This window comes from Rhynchophorus ferrugineus, unplaced genomic scaffold, assembly GCF_030347505.1.
Source record: "Rhynchophorus ferrugineus isolate W39M unplaced genomic scaffold, kcgeb_rfMv2 rfM5, whole genome shotgun sequence".
Lineage (NCBI taxonomy): Eukaryota > Metazoa > Arthropoda > Insecta > Coleoptera > Curculionidae > Rhynchophorus > Rhynchophorus ferrugineus.
In genome coordinates this window covers 20,941,943-20,960,636 of record NW_027472584.1, presented here as the reverse complement: position 1 = coordinate 20,960,636, position 18,694 = coordinate 20,941,943, and the positions used below count along the sequence as shown (strand labels likewise).

Here is an 18,694-nt window from a genome sequence, read left to right as displayed (position 1 = left end):
CTTATACAGGAATACATTTTTTTTTTCAGTCTAAACAAACAATAGAAAAATTACAAAAGATTGTATCATCTGATGGAAGGTTTAGGGCTCTTAGAGATGCTCTACATAAATGTGACCCTCCTTGTATCCCGTACCTGGGGGTTTACTTAACTGACCTGTCGTTTATCGAAGAAGGAACACCAAACTTTATAGACGACAATCTTTTGAATTTTTCCAAAATGCGAATGGTATGTATAGTCATAAATATGTAACTTAATACTAATTATATAGGAATTATTTAACGGAACAGATTAATTTAAAATCGAACATCACATAGTTTGGCAAGCACACTAATTATTACCAGGCCTGTCGCTGTTATCTCTGGATCTTCCTGGACGGGTACTTCTGGAAGTGTGGCCTCGAGGATTAGTAGGTTCAGCGTTTTCAGCAGATCTAGGCCTAGGTGGCGTAAGGGTGTTGGAATTGGCATCTGACTCTTCTCTAAGGCGGGGCGATCTGATAGACGGATCGCCTTGAAAAGTATCATTAAAACTGGATGTAGCCGTAGAACTATCTCCGCTAGCTCTGGGCACATGGGAGGCAGTATCTCCTGCTCCAAAGTCGCGTTGTGCTCGGTTGGGAGAAACATGTGGGCTTCTGTTAGGTGAAACATTGGGAGTTCGATTGGGAGAAACATTTGGGGATCTGTTAGGTGAAACATTGGGAGTTCGATTGGGGGAAACATTTGGGGTTCTGTTGGGTGAAACATTGGGAGTTCGATTGGGGGAAACATTTGGGGTTATGTTAGGAGAAACATTGGGAGTTCTATTGGGGGAAACATTTGGACTTCTATTAGGGGAGACATTTGGGGTTCTATTAGGAGAAGGTTCTTGACGTTCCATTATACTGTAATAAAAATAATGAATGAATATTGTTTTGTAATCATATAATTTTGCAATTTTTTGTAATATTTTTATCATACATCGTATTATAATGTAACTATAATAAAAAATATGTAACAGAACAGATTGGCCAAACAGCAATAACTTATTCAAAAGCCCATTATGGTGGGTACAGACCTGAGCATTCGGGTCGAGCTGATTCGGCGCAATAACAGAAAACACATGCGCGCGCAAAGAATTCGACTACGTTCTGCCTTTTTTTAATCAATGTGCCAAATCCGCTTGAACCGAATATTCAGACCCGTACTCACCATTATATTAGAACACAAATGGTGATTATATCACCAAAATAATCGTGAATCCTTTTTGCCGTAGATTGCTCATATTATAAGAGAAATACGTCATTATCAACAAACAGCTTATCGAATCGGACTTGTGACTCGAGTATCAAATTATCTACTGGATACTTCGTTGATGATGGATGACGACTTGTTATACGCAACATCGCTACAACTGGAACCCAGACAAGGTCGTCTTACATCTCAGTCAAGCATAGGAAAGAATTAAATCATATTTTAAAAAAAGCAAAAAGAATACTAGACAATCAGTAGTAGTATAAAAAATAATATTTATGATAGTTGGTACAATTGCATTGCAATGATACGCGGGTATGTTCAATGTTATTCGCGTAAAAACTAAAATGACCTAATATACAGGGTATAGAGCATCAAAAATCCTAAAAGCAAGAAATCATAAATTAATACCGAAAATATATGTACGTAATGTAGGTGAATTAAAGGCACGTCATCAAAATTTATGTGCCAAAAATAAAACTAATCCATTTATTTATTCAACTTATCCAGGCTTCCATTTATCCAATTGTTCCAATTAGATATAACCCCCTTTCCCCTAGAATGTGTTGGTTGTTACAATACAAGCTAACTGTCACAGTCAATTACACTTTAAATCATCTAGTAGGCGTTATTATTAATTGAGTTCGATGTAGTGTTGTATATAAAATTAACAAATCGGCCTAAACCTAAATCATTTGTATTCTTAAGTAATCTCTGACTATTTTCGATTGATTTCTCCAGTATGACACGACACAGAAAAAAATACGTATAACTTATATATTTTTATATTTGTTACATGCAATTTAATTGTAAAGATTGTGATATGTAGAGAGAAATCGAATACTATGTTGTTATTGCACACGTATGTAAGAATATAATAAGGTTAAGAAATGTCAGAATGTGAAACTTTATTGTACATATTCTTACTAGTAGTACCTAATATTTTAGATACACTTCACAACAAATTACTGAAAAAGTTTTTGAATATTTACGCTAACGTATTGAAACTTTTACAACATATCTCGATTTTAATTGTCAAAGAAATAATAACGTTAGAACTTAAAATAATATATTCATACATACACGTCTTTGAGTAGACAGCACACAACTTGAATGTTATTTGAAATAAAATCGTGTTAACGCTGATGGAAGCCGTTTTATCTCTAAGACTGAACTTGTTGATTGACTCTCCGTTGTTTGATGATTAAAGTCATTGTTACACTATGCAAATTATTAGAGCATTATTATAACATGGTAAATAATATATTAATTAGTTCATATATTACATATAACACATAAAGCGACCCACACACTACAAAACTTATTATATATAAATTTATAATAAAAAATCTATGATATGTGTCAGTGCGACATGAGTTTTTCACTGCTGTTCCATTTCATGATTATTGTTACAGTTAGTGCAATATTCTAAGTACATATTTGATGTTTATCAATGTCACAGCATTTTATGATATCATTTAATGGAAATCGAACAGGCCGTTTCATTAAATGCAGATATTTCGGATACATCATTTAGATTACGTTTGACAGTATCGATCTGCCATCATGTGAGAAATTCTGATATAGTTGTGGTCATGACTGTAATGAATTTAGAGACTGACATGAAGGATCAGAAATGATGGGTCAAATAGTTTGTCGTAAGAAAATTACAATTATGGATCTATAGAAGTGGAGGTTTGGTAAGCACTTCATACCAAGTGATTTGTTCATCATGTGAACAATGTAACCATGGATCTCTGGTAGTAGAAGTATGTTATTTTAGGCACTCCAGACCAAGTGATATTCCCAAGTTTTTGTTGTTGAGGTCTTAGCATTGTATAAAATCACAGAATTTTTGTAGTTGCTTTCATAGTTTATGAAGAAAATGGTTAAAGAGCTGGCGAAATAATATATTATTGATTTAATAATCGATATAAGGAGCAGTTCACTAAGATACCATTGCTAGATATGCATTTAGCTTGAAGAGCGCTTATCTAATAATATAACTTTTCGTCTGCAGTTTTTCCCTAAGGATTATGACATGTACGTTCCTTCATGATTATTTCGAACAAACCTAGCTCTATCAGATTCACAGATTGGTGTTTGCCTTTCCAAGTTTGAGCCTCACAATACTATTTGTACATACATTGAGATCAAGTTCCAACACATTCTCACATGGTACAAGAACCTCTTTGTGTGTGGGTTACTTAAAATTTAAACTTGTCTACATTCCAAAATAAATATAAATATTTCTGATTTTCAGAATTAATGGTAGACCTAAAGTTGATCGTATTGTAAGAGACCCTGTTAAAATTGTTGAGTGATATGTGCTGTCTGAATATTGTCATAATAGTTCAAATTTCTATTTACCTCATTCAAATATAAAACCAAAAAAAGAAGAGTTGTATTTAATATGAAATAGTAGGTTGTGAAAACTACTGACAATAAATTGTAAAACAGTTTGTAAAAGCAACTTAGAATCGACATTTATTTTGCATCAAAACAGCAATAAATGGGAATATTTGATACAACTTCTTCTTGATATTAATATATATATATATATATATATATATATATATATATATATATATATATATATCCGTAGGTGTTATTCATTGAATAAATATAATCATGTTTAAGATGTTAGCCTGCTCAAAACAGACCTTTAAAATATACATTGATTGCCTAATCTTTATCACCTAAGTGTTACCTATATTCCCTCTGTTTATATAAATGTATATTTTTAGAAAAGAAAAACTATATTTGTCAAATTGTTAACAATGTCTAGTTAAAAAGTTTATGTCATGGACAAATTTGGCATACTTGTTAAACATTTATGATCTCTTGAAAAATTTTATCACGTTTTTTCTATTGTGCAATCTTTATCCACTTTATAGTCGTAAGTGAATTTTTGTCCAATTTTAAATATTCTGTGTCAACCAAATAAAATAATAGAAAACTGATCCATATTCTTATATATGTCTCCTTGTAGAGCATTACTCAGGCATTATTCAAAATCTTCCAAAAATCGTGTTATGCAGAAATATTTACGGTCTATGACAATATGTAAACATATCTTTTTATAGTGTTTTGTCCAAACATTTTTTAAAATATAGTTCGATTTATCATTGTGCCCAGTCTTTCAATGTCTTCTCATACTCGAACAACAACAAAATCCTAACGTTGGGTATCGATCTCTCCCACGTATCCAATCTAATTTCTGTAAAGCGACATCTCTCGGCGATTACCCGAACTATAGTCTTAATTTTTAAAGGGTGAAAAGGAGCCACCATTTATATTGATTATTGTTATTTATACTAGATTTCTACTAATATCACGACAGTTTCCCGTTACTCAACTATGATATTATCGATTTTGCTTCTATAGTTCTGAAAATATTTCATAGATCTACGTCTTTACAAAATAAAGATATATTTTACAGATAGTTTCCAACAAAGTGTAACAAGTTTGTCCCAAGAACTATTTCAACTAAAACCAACAAAAAAATAATGGATATCGGTTTATGTGACATATCTTAAAAACTTTATATTCGATACCAGTTTAGCATGAATTTTAATTTCTTTTACGGCAAAATACATATTTATTGAGAATCTTATTTTTATATGAGAGCGATTTTAAATTTGCGAGTTTTTTTCATTTTAAAATAATTGTAAGTCAGTTTATTTTGAAACAGTTCAGTTAATGTTTAACGGATACATAAAATAACCAAGTTAATGTTGCAATCTCAATGAAAATCTAAGTAAAAACCGTTAGATGTTCTACTTCATTTAAAAAGGGTTTTCTTTCAAAATCTCTATACACACTGTCAAAAGAAAAACTAATAGCTAGGATAGAAAATATTTTACAAAATCGTTAATGCTAAATATATTCGTCAACCCCGAGGATTTCTTTATACTTTATTTAATTTAGTTTAGATCGGACCCACTAAGTGTTTTTGGTGATTTCTCCCGTTTATTTGTATTCTCTCCGTTTTTCTCCATTGCGGTCTTTTCCCTAAATTGGCGATCCCTGTTTGATCATTTATTTTGTCCAGTAATTGTCTTAATACCAAGAACATATCTGTTCGATTTCCTCCGTAATTTAACTCAATTTATTTAGTTTTTAAAAAAATATTTTGGTTGATATTTGATGATAAAAATTACGGAAACTAAATACCATCCGCTGTCAAATTGGCCCTGGGTGCATTCGAAACAAGTCCAGTGGAAAGCATCTATTCGGAAGCAGAAATAGCTTCTCTAGAGAACAGAAGATAGATATCATTGCTAAAATATGCAATCTCAGAGGAGAAATCTGAATCAAAATAAAACATTCTTTCCGAAATATAATGCTCCAAAAAATAATTCTACCATCGATTCTAGGAGTTAAAAAGCAGATTGAATCTAACCTATGCACATAAAAAATGATTATGAAAAATGTCTTGTAATGTTTAATAACAAGGGTTCTTCCAGAATCGACACAAAACAAACCTAATGAAATACAAAATTTCACTAGATAACGGCTGTATAAATAATAAAGTTATATAAAAGTAATAAACTTTTAGTGATTTTTGCTTACTGTCATCATGTTTATTAAGCATATTATGATTAGAATCGAAATTCAAGTGTTTGGAATTTATTATTTAGTGTATAATATTTAGGTAAGCGTCAACGATATCATGATGCCGTTCTAGTGTCACAAGACAAACGTATCAGTAACGAATGAATTTCCCAATGGATCCTGTCGAGATAGACATACGACACCAATATATGTATATTTCATGAAGCTCAGCCTTCTGCCATTTTATTCCCATAACAAAAAAATATCGTGTAAACATGGCACATTTATTTAAAGACGATGATATATCGGAAACAAATAAATAATGAAAAAGGCACGAGAACAATCATCGGCAAAGAATCGTGACGATTTTTTTTTTCGGTGTGTGACCGTTCAAAATGAAATGTGCAATTAACTAAAACGAGAAAGATGTTGGTGATTTTTAAATTGTTATGCCCTAGGTGTAGCAGAATGAGATATCCTTTAAATAACTGGGATAGATTTAAATACGTGAGCAGATGCAAACTAAGCTTTTAGTTATTTATATTCCCATCATTATTTTTTTATCCATTCAATTACTGATATTCATCTAGTTATTTGACCAAATTAGTCTATGTGTATATAGTTCGAATATTACAAAATATCATTATTAAAATTAATATCATTTATTTATTTATTTCAACAACATGTCTATTATTCAGGAATAAAAATAATCAACGTTATTTATATATTAGATATGGTACTTAATTATAAAGATTTATGTGTAGTTAGAGCTGGTACACCTAGTAAACCACTAAAACTTTATTACTTTTATATAACTTTACTATTTATACAGCAGTTATCTAATGAAATTTCATATTTAATTCGATTTGATTTGTTTTAATTCTGGAAAAACTCTCGTTATTAAACAACGGCCTTGGATGGGATTCAGAGCGTCAAGACATTTTTTTCATTATCATTTTTCATGTGCATAGGTTAGATTCAATCTGCTTTTTAACTCGTAGAATCGATGATAGAATTATTTGTACTGATCATTTTTTGGAGCATTATATTTCGGAAAGAATGTTTTATGTTGATTAAGATTTCTCCTCCGAGATTGCATATTTTAGCGATGGTATCTATCTCCTGTTCTCTAGAGAGGTTATTTCTGCTTACGAATACATGCTTTTCGCTGAATATGTTTAGAACAATTTGACAGCTTTATTTTAATTGGTAAATCAATATTCGAAATCCACATTTAAAAGAGAATTAAATTATTTAAAATATGTTTATAACATAGTGTAACATTTAATCGTAAAATATTTTTCCATACAACCTGCTTGAAAAATGAATAAATTTATATAAAAAAGCTTCAGATATTTTTAGTTTGTAGTCTAAAAACTTAAGATAAATTTTACATCAATAGAAATTCTTCCATCTATCTGGATAAATGTTTTACAGATATAATAAAATATAGATTGGTTTTTATAAAATGTGGTCTTTGACCTTTCCAAGAAGATACATTTTTTCTTGTTATTTCAGAAAACTAATATTTTTTGAAATTAAATTAAATAAGTCATATAGAAGTATTTAAATATCTACTTTAATTAGATATAATGTAATAACAATATTTTTTGTTGTAGGTGTTGTTTTTATTCCTAAATAATTTTAATAGATGTCTGCTATTAATGTTTGATCATGTCTTTGTGAATGGTTGTTTGTTGTTCGTTGTAAATTCATAGTGAACCCTCAAAGAAAATATATAACATATAATGTAAGAAAAGAAGCAGTAAAAATGTTTGGATATTTTGGAAGTCTTGCTAGAAACAGATTAAAAAGAGAAATTTTTTTATTAAATTTTTGTCAGTAGTTAAAGTTATTTTATTACTATACTGTTCTTTGAGGTTTTAATAATTATTGGCATTTGTTATAAATAACAAATAATGGTATAAAATCGAATATTGGGGCAAATAAAAACGTATATAACAAAAAAATTGGATTATATATAATAGTCCAAAAGTCTTTCATTACAGAACTCATCTGTTATCATTATAATGTATGATACTAATAAAATTTAATGATAAATCTTTAAAAAAAGCATATAATATTGAAGAACTAGTTAAAATCTAGTAACCTGACAAATGAACCGAATCACATTATTTGTTATTAACAGACACTACATAATGATAGAGAGTCTGCTTTAACCATAATATATATATACTCTCGAGGGAAATCAGTTTATTCTCAGTTATGCAAGAGAAACATAGAAGGGACGAAGCAGGCTCAAGATAATATCCAAATACTTATTAATTCTCTTGTTAAACTTTAATACATTGTCATTGTAGCTTTAATTTTCTTGGGGGTCGACTAACTGCTTTATTCTTTTAAACCTTTCGCGTAACATTTCGAATAGAAGTGATGACAAGGAAGCGAAATTATTAGGTTTTACGATTACACAAGATGAGGAGACGTTATACGTTTCAAGTTCAAATAATATATTTCTTTATTATATGTGGAAAAATTTAGCTCTTATTTATAACAAGTACTTTAATTCTTAGACGTGATTCTAGTCCTGTGAACTAAGTGATTTTAAATGAAAGAAAACCTTTAAATCAAATATCAAATTTTAAAACTTTTATGTTATCGTAGTGACTGATGAAGAAAAAATGAGCCACACTTTTGCTATTTCCGTCAATTGAAGCCCAAAAATCCCATACCAATGAACAAAAAAGAAACTACTTAATTCCAAAATGTCCCATCTGGTATTTGATCCATTTTAAATAAACTTATTTTACTTCGTACTAGTTTTCCGGAGAATGTATAAATCAAACATATATAGCTGAGATGCTCAGAAAGTCTTTTAGATTAACATTAATAAGCTATGTGTTTTTATACTAATTTGCTACGCGTCAATATGAAGAAAACTATATAAATAAAATAAATTAATGCATATTGATTTCGCCAACAAAAAAATCAACTGAAGCCAGTATATATAAATCAGCAAGTAGTCGCTTAGAGAACTACATCCAAATATCTTGGCATGACCCTTGATTCAGGTAAAACTCAAACTCCTCTTGAAACTCAGGTGAACGCCATATGTTAACAAAAAATGTGAAGAATTCAAGCTGAACTACAAACAAATGTACTGGTTATAGGGTAGATATTCAGCCCTGTCAGTATATAATAAGCTTTTGCTTTTCTAACACCTAATAATTACTGAAAGCCAACAATTCTATTAAATTCGATAGATTTTCGTATTCATATGGTCACACACGTACGTATAATAAGGAATATTGATGGTGTTGGATAATTAAATTAGTGAGAATGATCGGATTTCCAAGTTATATAATAGTTTCTATGTATATTGGGGAACTTCTGGAAATACTGGCAACAATTATATCTACACGCCCACATGTCTACGTAGGATAAATTGTAATTAGAACGCCAACATTTGCACCGTTCCTTTGTTGTTCCTTAAAAAATCCAAACTATATTACTACCCCCTTAGATTACGTATCTGGATTATGATATTATATACGTTATTGATTTGTTATATAACTTACCTTGATTGTAATCGTGCTGTATACTAGAGAGGACAAAATAATAAATCAAAACTATGAAATTACCGATATTTTATTATACGCCTATGACATTTCCCAATAATTTGCCTCTGGTATATCAAAACTATTTTCTAATTGGTAAACTAGGATTGTTTGTAAGTTATAATTTCAATGTAATGTTATTATTAGGTTGAGATTATTTCTGTCCTATTTTAAGCAACCAAAAAAATCCTCCTTAATAAGATGTGATAACAAAAATAGGTAGTAAAAGTTTATATGAAGCTAAAATTTATATATAATATCCAATGAAAATTCATAAAGTCAAATAAATTAAAAAGCACCCATATACAGACAACTAAACATATCTGTATATTGGACTCCACGCCTACTAGGATAGTTCCACTAAGTCAGTGAAACTATTATTAATTACATTTCTTTAATTTTAAAGAATATTATTTATGTTTCTGTAAAATTAATACCGAAAAGGATGTTTCTATAAAATAAGACCAACGAAATAAAAAATGTTAGCGTTAGTGAAAATGAAAATTTGTTTTAATAAAGTATTTTTAGTGTTACTATTTATTTCATTAATACCTTGGCAAAATTTGACGACGCTAGAGATGTTATATTGATAGTTGAAAATATGAATGTCAGATATATTGTTTATTATTAAAATAGTGTTTTAAAAAATGGCATGACATTTTAGTCAACAAATAATATGCATTGAGTTTAGTAACTGACTTCAAAAAAGTAGGAGGTTCTATGTTGCATTGTTATACATATTTTTTATGTATGTTCAATCATTTCTCCGTCAATTGTGGACCGATTTTCAAAATTCTTTTTTATTTAAGGGGTTCAATTTTCATTAAGGACTTTTAATTTTTGATGTTAATGAATATCAATTGACATATTTGTAATTTAATTTTGATGTCAACGATGTTGAGAATTAAATAATTTTTAATGAGGTGTTATTTTAATACCATTTTTTCAATTTATTTAAAAGAAAACCTAATTAACTTCCATGAATTTCGACCAATGAACGATCAGTAGTAAAACATTAATCCCCTTAAGATTACAATTTGCTTGGTTTGAATCCATATCAGCTTTATCGACAACCGATAGTAAATATTCATCTAAAATTTACATGTAACAACATTCTGTTGAATCAGAGTGAAATTGAACATATGTATCTAATTACCACCTTTGAGTTAGTTTATTTTAAGAGCCTCCTACCCCGCATAATATTTGCTTTTAGAGCGTATTTGTTTATACGTGAGACATATGTGTTTAGATTTAGACAGATTTCGCAAACAAGTTAATATGTGCCATAATAATTATGCAATATAAATTAAACGAACTGGCAAGTCATCACTTATATATAGGGTGAGTTATCTTTAGACGTAAATGGTTTTATGACCATAATTTATTTTTCAAAATTAAATCAACAAATGGCTCACCCTATGTATCATACAATATATTTTTTTCCTTTATAATACAGACCGATTCCCTCATTAGAATAACTGAAACATTGATATATATTATTCAGAGTAAAGGGTTAGAACGCATTATCCCAAAAATCATATTTCTGTTTCAACTTTGTTTATTTAGTTAATAAGAGGATTTATTTTAATTATTTACAAATTCGGTACAGAGCTTCGTATTTTTGTTGAACGGGTTATATGTCGAATTAATTTAAATTATACGAAAAGTTCCGGGAATTGTTAGACTTTGAACTAATATTTTATAGGATCATTTTACGAATTCTGTTTTACAACTCGATGATGTTTGATGTTTGAATAGAAATAAGTAGCGTTGGGAACTATCGTATGAAAATAGTAGAAACAATCGAGAGTCGCAAAATAGTCGAACGAGTCGATTCAGTCAAATGCATACTTTAACTGTTTTGTCTATTTAGCGATAACAGACGGAGATGTACGAATTCCTTCCCGTATTATAAGTGCTGTATATATAAGTTCTTTTTAAATAATTTTGAATTGGCAAGTGCCAGTGTGAAAAAATATGATAATGATCCCAAATATATTTAACAAATGACATAATATAATAAATGTGGTTTATTTCTACGGGGGTGGTTCAAATATGATCGAGACAAGTACTGTGACACGTTTATTTATTATTGAAAAACTTTACAAAAATGTACAGTTTTTCTAGATATTTCCTCTCACTAGTTACGCATTTTGTCCATCTTTCCGGAAGTTTTTTGATGCCGGTATCGAAAAATTCCTTGGGCAACTCGGACAACTATGTGCGCACGAACTCCTCAACCCTGTCGTCTGTGTTGAATCTTTAACCTCCGAGGGCTTCTTTCAGTGGTCCAAACATGTGGTAGTCGCGAGATGATAAATCCGGACTGTAGGGGGGGGGGGTGTTCCTGTACCTCCCACCCTAATTCCGTTATTCCATCGAGCGTGAGAGGCGCGGTATGAGGGCGTGCGTTATCCTGGAGAAGAATCGCACTTCGTGCTGGAATACTACTCTGTTTAGAGCGATAAGCGGCTTTCACGTGTGTTTTCAGAAGGTTAGAGTACACTGAACCTTACCCGCGGACCTGATTGTCTTTGCTTTGACTGGCACTCTTTCCTCCTTCCTTCACTCTTTAGACGACATCTTTCAGGAGTGTAATAGTGTACTTATCTCATCTGTAGTGAAGATTCGCATTAAAAAACCGTCCTACTCTGCCTGGTAACGCGTGAGCAAGCGGCGACAAACTTTCAACCGCGTAAATTTTTGCTCGAAGTTCAACAGTTTAGGAACATCCCATCGCGCCGTTATTTTGCGATATCGAAGGTGTTCGTGGATGATAGACTCTACACTACCAATACTGATGCCAAGTTCAGCCGAAATGTCGAATATTCATCCTACAGTCCTCCAAAATGAGTTGTTCTATGCGGTGAATGTTGTCTGGTGTTCTGGTTCGCGGTTGACGATCATGCGGTTCATTCTCGACGGTTTCGCGACCATCCTTGAATGTTTTGGCTCATTTAAACACAACAGCCCTATTCATGCATTCACTACCGAACTGATTTTGCAAACGCAGAAAAATTTCCGTCTTTTTAACGCCTTCCCATACTAAAAAACGAATGACAATACGTTGAGCTACGGCGGTCGGCACTTGACGTTCACTCATGGTCGTAGTATGCGCGTGAAACATGCGCTCCCAGCGAAAACTATGCCACACTGTTCGTAAGGGATCCAGCTATCACATACTCAAGCCACGACCTTCAAAACATACATGCGCATCATCCACAGCGTTTATCTCCATCATATTGCACCACCCTCGTATTTCATTCCAACATGTGTTTACTTTTTTTTAACCGTGCCATAAGTGAGCTGGAGAACTTACGCTTTGTCAGATTTTGAACTTTGAACTCCTTTTTTACCACACATTCTCTGAAATATTCTTCTTTTTAGAAAAGTTTTTATTCAATAGTTTCATTATTTTAAAGTTTATACGGGGTCAACATAGATGTTTCCTTATTATTCTGCTAGATAAGTGAGTTTTATTACAACGTTAATATCATTTCGTTCATATACGAATTTATTAAAACAGCTTACTGTTTAAAATGTATAATTTAATCGAGAATATAAATATTGAAAAAGTATCCATTTGAAATATATTTCGATATTGTGCACAGCAAAGAGAATTAGTTATGAAAATATTAAACAACACTGTTATTAAAAATGATTTTTAAATAAATAATGACCGTTCTTTGAATGTATTTTATCGAAATATAGAGATATTTTAATTATTAATGTGTTATATTATCTTTTTCTGCTACTATTATTCCTATCTGGATGTTTAAGTCTGCAGTTTAGTAGAGCAGTATTGCATGTTTTCCGTTAAAATTGATAAATTCAAATGAATGAATGGGTTTCTGATTGATATTAAATAATATCATGATAATCTAGTAATATTTCTTTGTTTTTGATGCTTTGTGTCATATTTTTAATCTTGAACCCCTTTACCATAGGTTTTCTGAAATATTCTAATAGACTGTTGTTCTTTTTTCAAGGCAAGATTAAAATAAACCTTTTTGTTCAATAATTTCAATAACTTTAAAGTACTGTTGAGATTGAGTGACTTATACAGGCGTCGCAAACAAACCGATTGTAAAAAAAACCTTCATCAGTGGCATATTAATTAAGCGTGGAATAAATTAGCGTGGGTTGCTTGAAATACAAATTCCAAGTACTGTTTTCTAAAATATCTTGTATGAAAAACAAGTCGTGAACGGTTCGATCAAAAGCATATTCAATAAAAATCATAAAATTCGAAACGGATATAGTATTAAACAAAAGAAAACAATACATCAAAACAACGGAAAAAACGGGGGAACAACGTAGAACAAATGCTGCTTAGGTTTTATCCAGATAAGATATGATTCTTTCGCAAAGCCAAGATATACTGGTTATTTGTCAAGGCTGTAAAAAAGTTCTAATAAAAAATTCAACTTGTCTAAGCCAACACTTTTGAAGAATGAAGAATATACGAGTACGATTTTTTTACAAGCCACAACTTTCTTCCATCCTTAAAATTTCGCGGTCAGATTTTCATAAAAGTTTATACGGTGTCAACATAGCTGTTTCCTTATTATTCTGCTAGATAACTGAGTTTTATTACAAAGTTAATATCATTTCGTTCATATACGAATTTATTAAAACAGCTTACTGTTTAAAATGTACAATTTAATCGAGAATATAATATTGAAAAAGTATCCATTTGAAATATATTTCGATATTGTGCACAGCAAAGAGAATTGATTATCAAAATATTAAACTACACTGTTTGATTGATACATTGATATTAAATAATATCATGATAATCTAGTAATATTTCTTTGTTTTTGATGCTTTGTGTCATATTTTGAATCTTGAGCTCCTGCACCATATACTTTCTGAAATATTCTAATGGACTGTTGTTCTTCTTTCAAGGCTTCTTTAAAATAAACCTTTTTGTTCAATAATTTCAATGACTTTAAAGTACTGTTGAGATTGAGTGACTTATCCAGGCGTCGCAAACAAAACGATTGTAAAAAAAAACCTTCATCAGTGGCATATTAATTAAGCGTGGAATAAATTAGCGTGGATTGCTTAAAATACAAATTCCAAGTACTGTTTTCTAAAATATTTTGTATGAAAAACAAGTCGTGAACGGTCCGATCAAAAGATTCTGCTAGATAACTGAGTTTTATTACAACGTTAATATCATTTAGTTCATATACGAATTTATTAAAACAGCTTACTATTTAAAATGTACAATTTAATCAAGAATATAATATTAAAAAAGTATCCATTTGAAATATATTTCGATATTGTGCACAGCAAATAGAATTGGTTATGAAAATATTAAACAACACTGTTATTAAAGATGATTTTTAAATAAATAATGACCGTACTTTGAATGTATTTTATCGAAATATAGAAATATTTTTATTATTAATATGTTATATTATCCTTTTCTACTACTATTATTCCTATCTGGATGTTTAAGTCTGCAGTTTAGTAGAGCAGTATTGCATGTTTTCCGTTAAAATTGATAAATTCAAATGAATGAATGGATTTCTGATTGATATTAAATAATATCATGATAATCTAGTAATATTTCTTTGTTTTTGATGCTTTGTGTCATATTTTTAATCTTGAACCCCTTTACCATAAGTTTTCTGAAATATTCTAATAGACTGTTGTTCTTTTTTCAAGGCAAGATTAAAATAAACCTTTTTGTTTAATAATTTCAATAACTTTAAAGTACTGTTGAGATTGAGTGACTTATCCAGGCGTCGCAAACAAACCGATTGTAAAAAAAAACCTTCATCAGTGGCATATTAATTAAGCGTGGAATAAATTAGCGTGGGTTGCTTGAAATACAAATTCCAAGTACTGTTTTCTAAAATATCTTGTATGAAAAACAAGTCGTGAACGGTTCGATCAAAAGCATATTCAATAAAAATCATAAAATTCGAAACGGATATAGTATTAAACAAAAGAAAACAATACATCAAAACAACGGAAAAAACGGGGGAACAACGTAGAACAAATGCTGCTTAGGTTTTATCCAGATAAGATATGATTCTTTCGCAAAGCCAAGATATACTGGTTATTTGTCAAGGCTGTAAAAAAGTTCTAATAAAAAATTCAACTTGTCTAAGCCAACACTTTTGAAGAATGAAGAATATACGAGTACGATTTTTTTACAAGCCACAACTTTCTTCCATCCTTAAAATTTCGCGGTCAGATTTTCATAAAAGTTTATACGGTGTCAACATAGCTGTTTCCTTATTATTCTGCTAGATAACTGAGTTTTATTACAAAGTTAATATCATTTCGTTCATATACGAATTTATTAAAACAGCTTACTGTTTAAAATGTACAATTTAATCGAGAATATAATATTGAAAAAGTATCCATTTGAAATATATTTCGATATTGTGCACAGCAAAGAGAATTGATTATCAAAATATTAAACTACACTGTTTGATTGATACATTGATATTAAATAATATCATGATAATCTAGTAATATTTCTTTGTTTTTGATGCTTTGTGTCATATTTTGAATCTTGAGCTCCTGCACCATATACTTTCTGAAATATTCTAATGGACTGTTGTTCTTCTTTCAAGGCTTCTTTAAAATAAACCTTTTTGTTCAATAATTTCAATGACTTTAAAGTACTGTTGAGATTGAGTGACTTATCCAGGCGTCGCAAACAAAACGATTGTAAAAAAAAACCTTCATCAGTGGCATATTAATTAAGCGTGGAATAAATTAGCGTGGATTGCTTAAAATACAAATTCCAAGTACTGTTTTCTAAAATATTTTGTATGAAAAACAAGTCGTGAACGGTCCGATCAAAAGATTCTGCTAGATAACTGAGTTTTATTACAACGTTAATATCATTTAGTTCATATACGAATTTATTAAAACAGCTTACTATTTAAAATGTACAATTTAATCAAGAATATAATATTAAAAAAGTATCCATTTGAAATATATTTCGATATTGTGCACAGCAAATAGAATTGGTTATGAAAATATTAAACAACACTGTTATTAAAGATGATTTTTAAATAAATAATGACCGTACTTTGAATGTATTTTATCGAAATATAGAAATATTTTTATTATTAATATGTTATATTATCCTTTTCTACTACTATTATTCCTATCTGGATGTTTAAGTCTGCAGTTTAGTAGAGCAGTATTGCATGTTTTCCGTTAAAATTGATAAATTCAAATGAATGAATGGATTTCTGATTGATATTAAATAATATCATGATAATCTAGTAATATTTCTTTGTTTTTGATGCTTTGTGTCATATTTTTAATCTTGAACCCCTTTACCATAAGTTTTCTGAAATATTCTAATAGACTGTTGTTCTTTTTTCAAGGCAAGATTAAAATAAACCTTTTTGTTTAATAATTTCAATAACTTTAAAGTACTGTTGAGATTGAGTGACTTATCCAGGCGTCGCAAACAAACCGATTGTAAAAAAAAACCTTCATCAGTGGCATATTTATTAAACGTGGAATAAATTAGCGTGGGTTGCTTGAAATACAAATTCCAAGTACTGTTTTCTAAAATATCTTGTATGAAAAACAAGTCGTGAACGGTTCGATCAAAAGCAGATTCAATAAAAATCATAAAATTCGAAACGGATATAGTATTAAACAAAAGAAAACAATACATCAAAACAACGGAAAAAAAAACGGGGGAACAACGTAGAACAAATGCTGCTTAGGTTTTATCCAGATAAGATATGATTCTTTCGCAAAGCCAAGATATACTGGTTATTTGTCAAGGCTGTAAAAAAGTTCTAATAAAAAATTCAACTTGTCTAAGCCAACACTTTTGAAGAATGAAGAATATACGAGTACGATTTTTTTACAAGCCACAACTTTCTTCCATCCTTAAAATTTCGCGGTCAGATTTTCATAAAAGTTTATACGGTGTCAACATAGATGTTTCCTTATTATTCTGCTAGAAAACTGAGTTTTATTACATCGTTAATATCATTTCGTTCATATACGAATTTATTAAAACAGCTTACTGTTTAAAATGTACAATTTAATCGAGAATATAATATTGAAAAAGTATCCATTTGAAATATATTTCGATATTGTGCACAGCAAAGAGAACTGATTATGAAATAATGATTATGACCGTATTTTGAATGTATTTTATCGAAATATAGCAATATTTTTATTATTAATATGTTATATTATCTTTTTCTACTACTATTATTCCTATCTGGATGTTTAAGTTTGCAGTTTAGTAGAGCAGTATTGCAAGTTTTTCGTTAAAATTGATAAATTCAAATGAATGAATGGATTTCTGATTGATATTAAATAATATCATGATAATAGAGTAATATTTCTTTATTTTTAATGCTTTGTGTCATATTTTTAATCTTGAACCCCTTTACCATAAGTTTTCTGAAATATTCTAATAAACTGTTGTTCTTTTTTCAAGGCAAGATTAAAATAAACCTTTTTGTTCAATAATTTCAATAACGTTAAAGTACTGTTGAGATTGAGTGACTTATCCAGGCGTCGCAAACAAACCGATTGTAAAAAACCTCCATAACCGCCATATTAATTAAGCGTGGAATAAATTAGCGTGGGTTGCTTAAAATACAAATTTCAAGTACTGTTTTCTAAAACATTTTGTACTAAAAACAAGTTGCGAACGGAAAAAATTATCTCTCGTATGCTTTTTAATAAGTAAAATTGTATTTAAAACGTACTTACTGAATATTTATTATAGAGTTATACGAGCTGTCGAGTGTCTATTTGTGGTCTTGGTAATGGCTCTACCGGTACTATTATATTTGGTCTGAAAATCACAAAAAAATGCATGAACAGTTATAAATTGCATAGTTTATATAATAAATCACATAATAATAAACAATTTTTGATTAAAAAAACATATTATAAACATATTACCTTAATAATTTACACTACTTTACGTTTTAACACTTTAGAAGCTTTCAGATTTGTTACAAAATGGCTTCACTTCTTTTACAGTGCTGCCAAATATCATAACGTCAAAATAAAATCCAACTAAATTAAACAATAAATAATTTAATTAATAGTAAATCGATTTATTTATCATATAATTAAGAATTAAGAATTTGTAATACTTTATTTTATAATAATCATCGATATTTAAACAATAAAAATTAATATTTTATTTTATACATGACAATAAGGTTCGGTAAACTTCGGCTTTTTCGGTTTTCCTTCTTATGATATATTTCTTTAAATTTTAAGGCTTATATTATTAATAAATTCATAAAAATGTATTAAAAAATAAAATGCCCGAACAAAAAAATGTAAATAATTCGAGTTC

General features: G+C 29.8%; 2 protein-coding genes across 3 annotated transcripts in view; one reads left to right on the top strand and one right to left on the bottom strand.

Annotated features, from left to right (window-relative positions):
• LOC143197507 (ras-specific guanine nucleotide-releasing factor 2) overlaps nucleotides 1–2,380 on the top strand; it is a 69,258-nt gene extending 66,878 nt beyond the window's left edge. Inside the window, 2 exon segments of the mRNA XM_076406043.1 lie at nucleotides 30–227; nucleotides 1,257–2,380. Of these exon segments, the coding sequence (XP_076262158.1) occupies nucleotides 30–227; nucleotides 1,257–1,448 (390 nt within the window). The 3' untranslated portion in view covers nucleotides 1,449–2,380.
• Nucleotides 223–18,173, bottom strand: LOC143197264 (uncharacterized). 2 transcript variants are annotated; one of them, XM_076405574.1, is made up of 2 exons: nucleotides 18,094–18,173; nucleotides 223–885 (listed from the first exon to the last, which is right to left on the bottom strand). In XM_076405574.1, the coding sequence occupies exon 2, from the start codon at nucleotides 879–881 to the stop codon at nucleotides 330–332; it is 552 nt and encodes a 183-aa protein (XP_076261689.1). In that variant the 5' UTR covers nucleotides 882–885; nucleotides 18,094–18,173; the 3' UTR covers nucleotides 223–329. The 2 variants fall into 2 exon arrangements, with proteins under 2 accessions (XP_076261689.1, XP_076261688.1); XM_076405573.1 differs by lacking the exon at nucleotides 18,094–18,173 and adding an exon at nucleotides 2,318–2,453.
• Nucleotides 18,174–18,694: the final 521 nt, after the last annotated feature.

What these genes read in the sequence shown, in the direction of transcription:
- LOC143197264 (XM_076405574.1), bottom strand. Translation starts at nt 881, where the DNA reads ATGGAACGTCAAGAACCTTCTCCTAATAGAACCCCAAATGTCTCCCCT.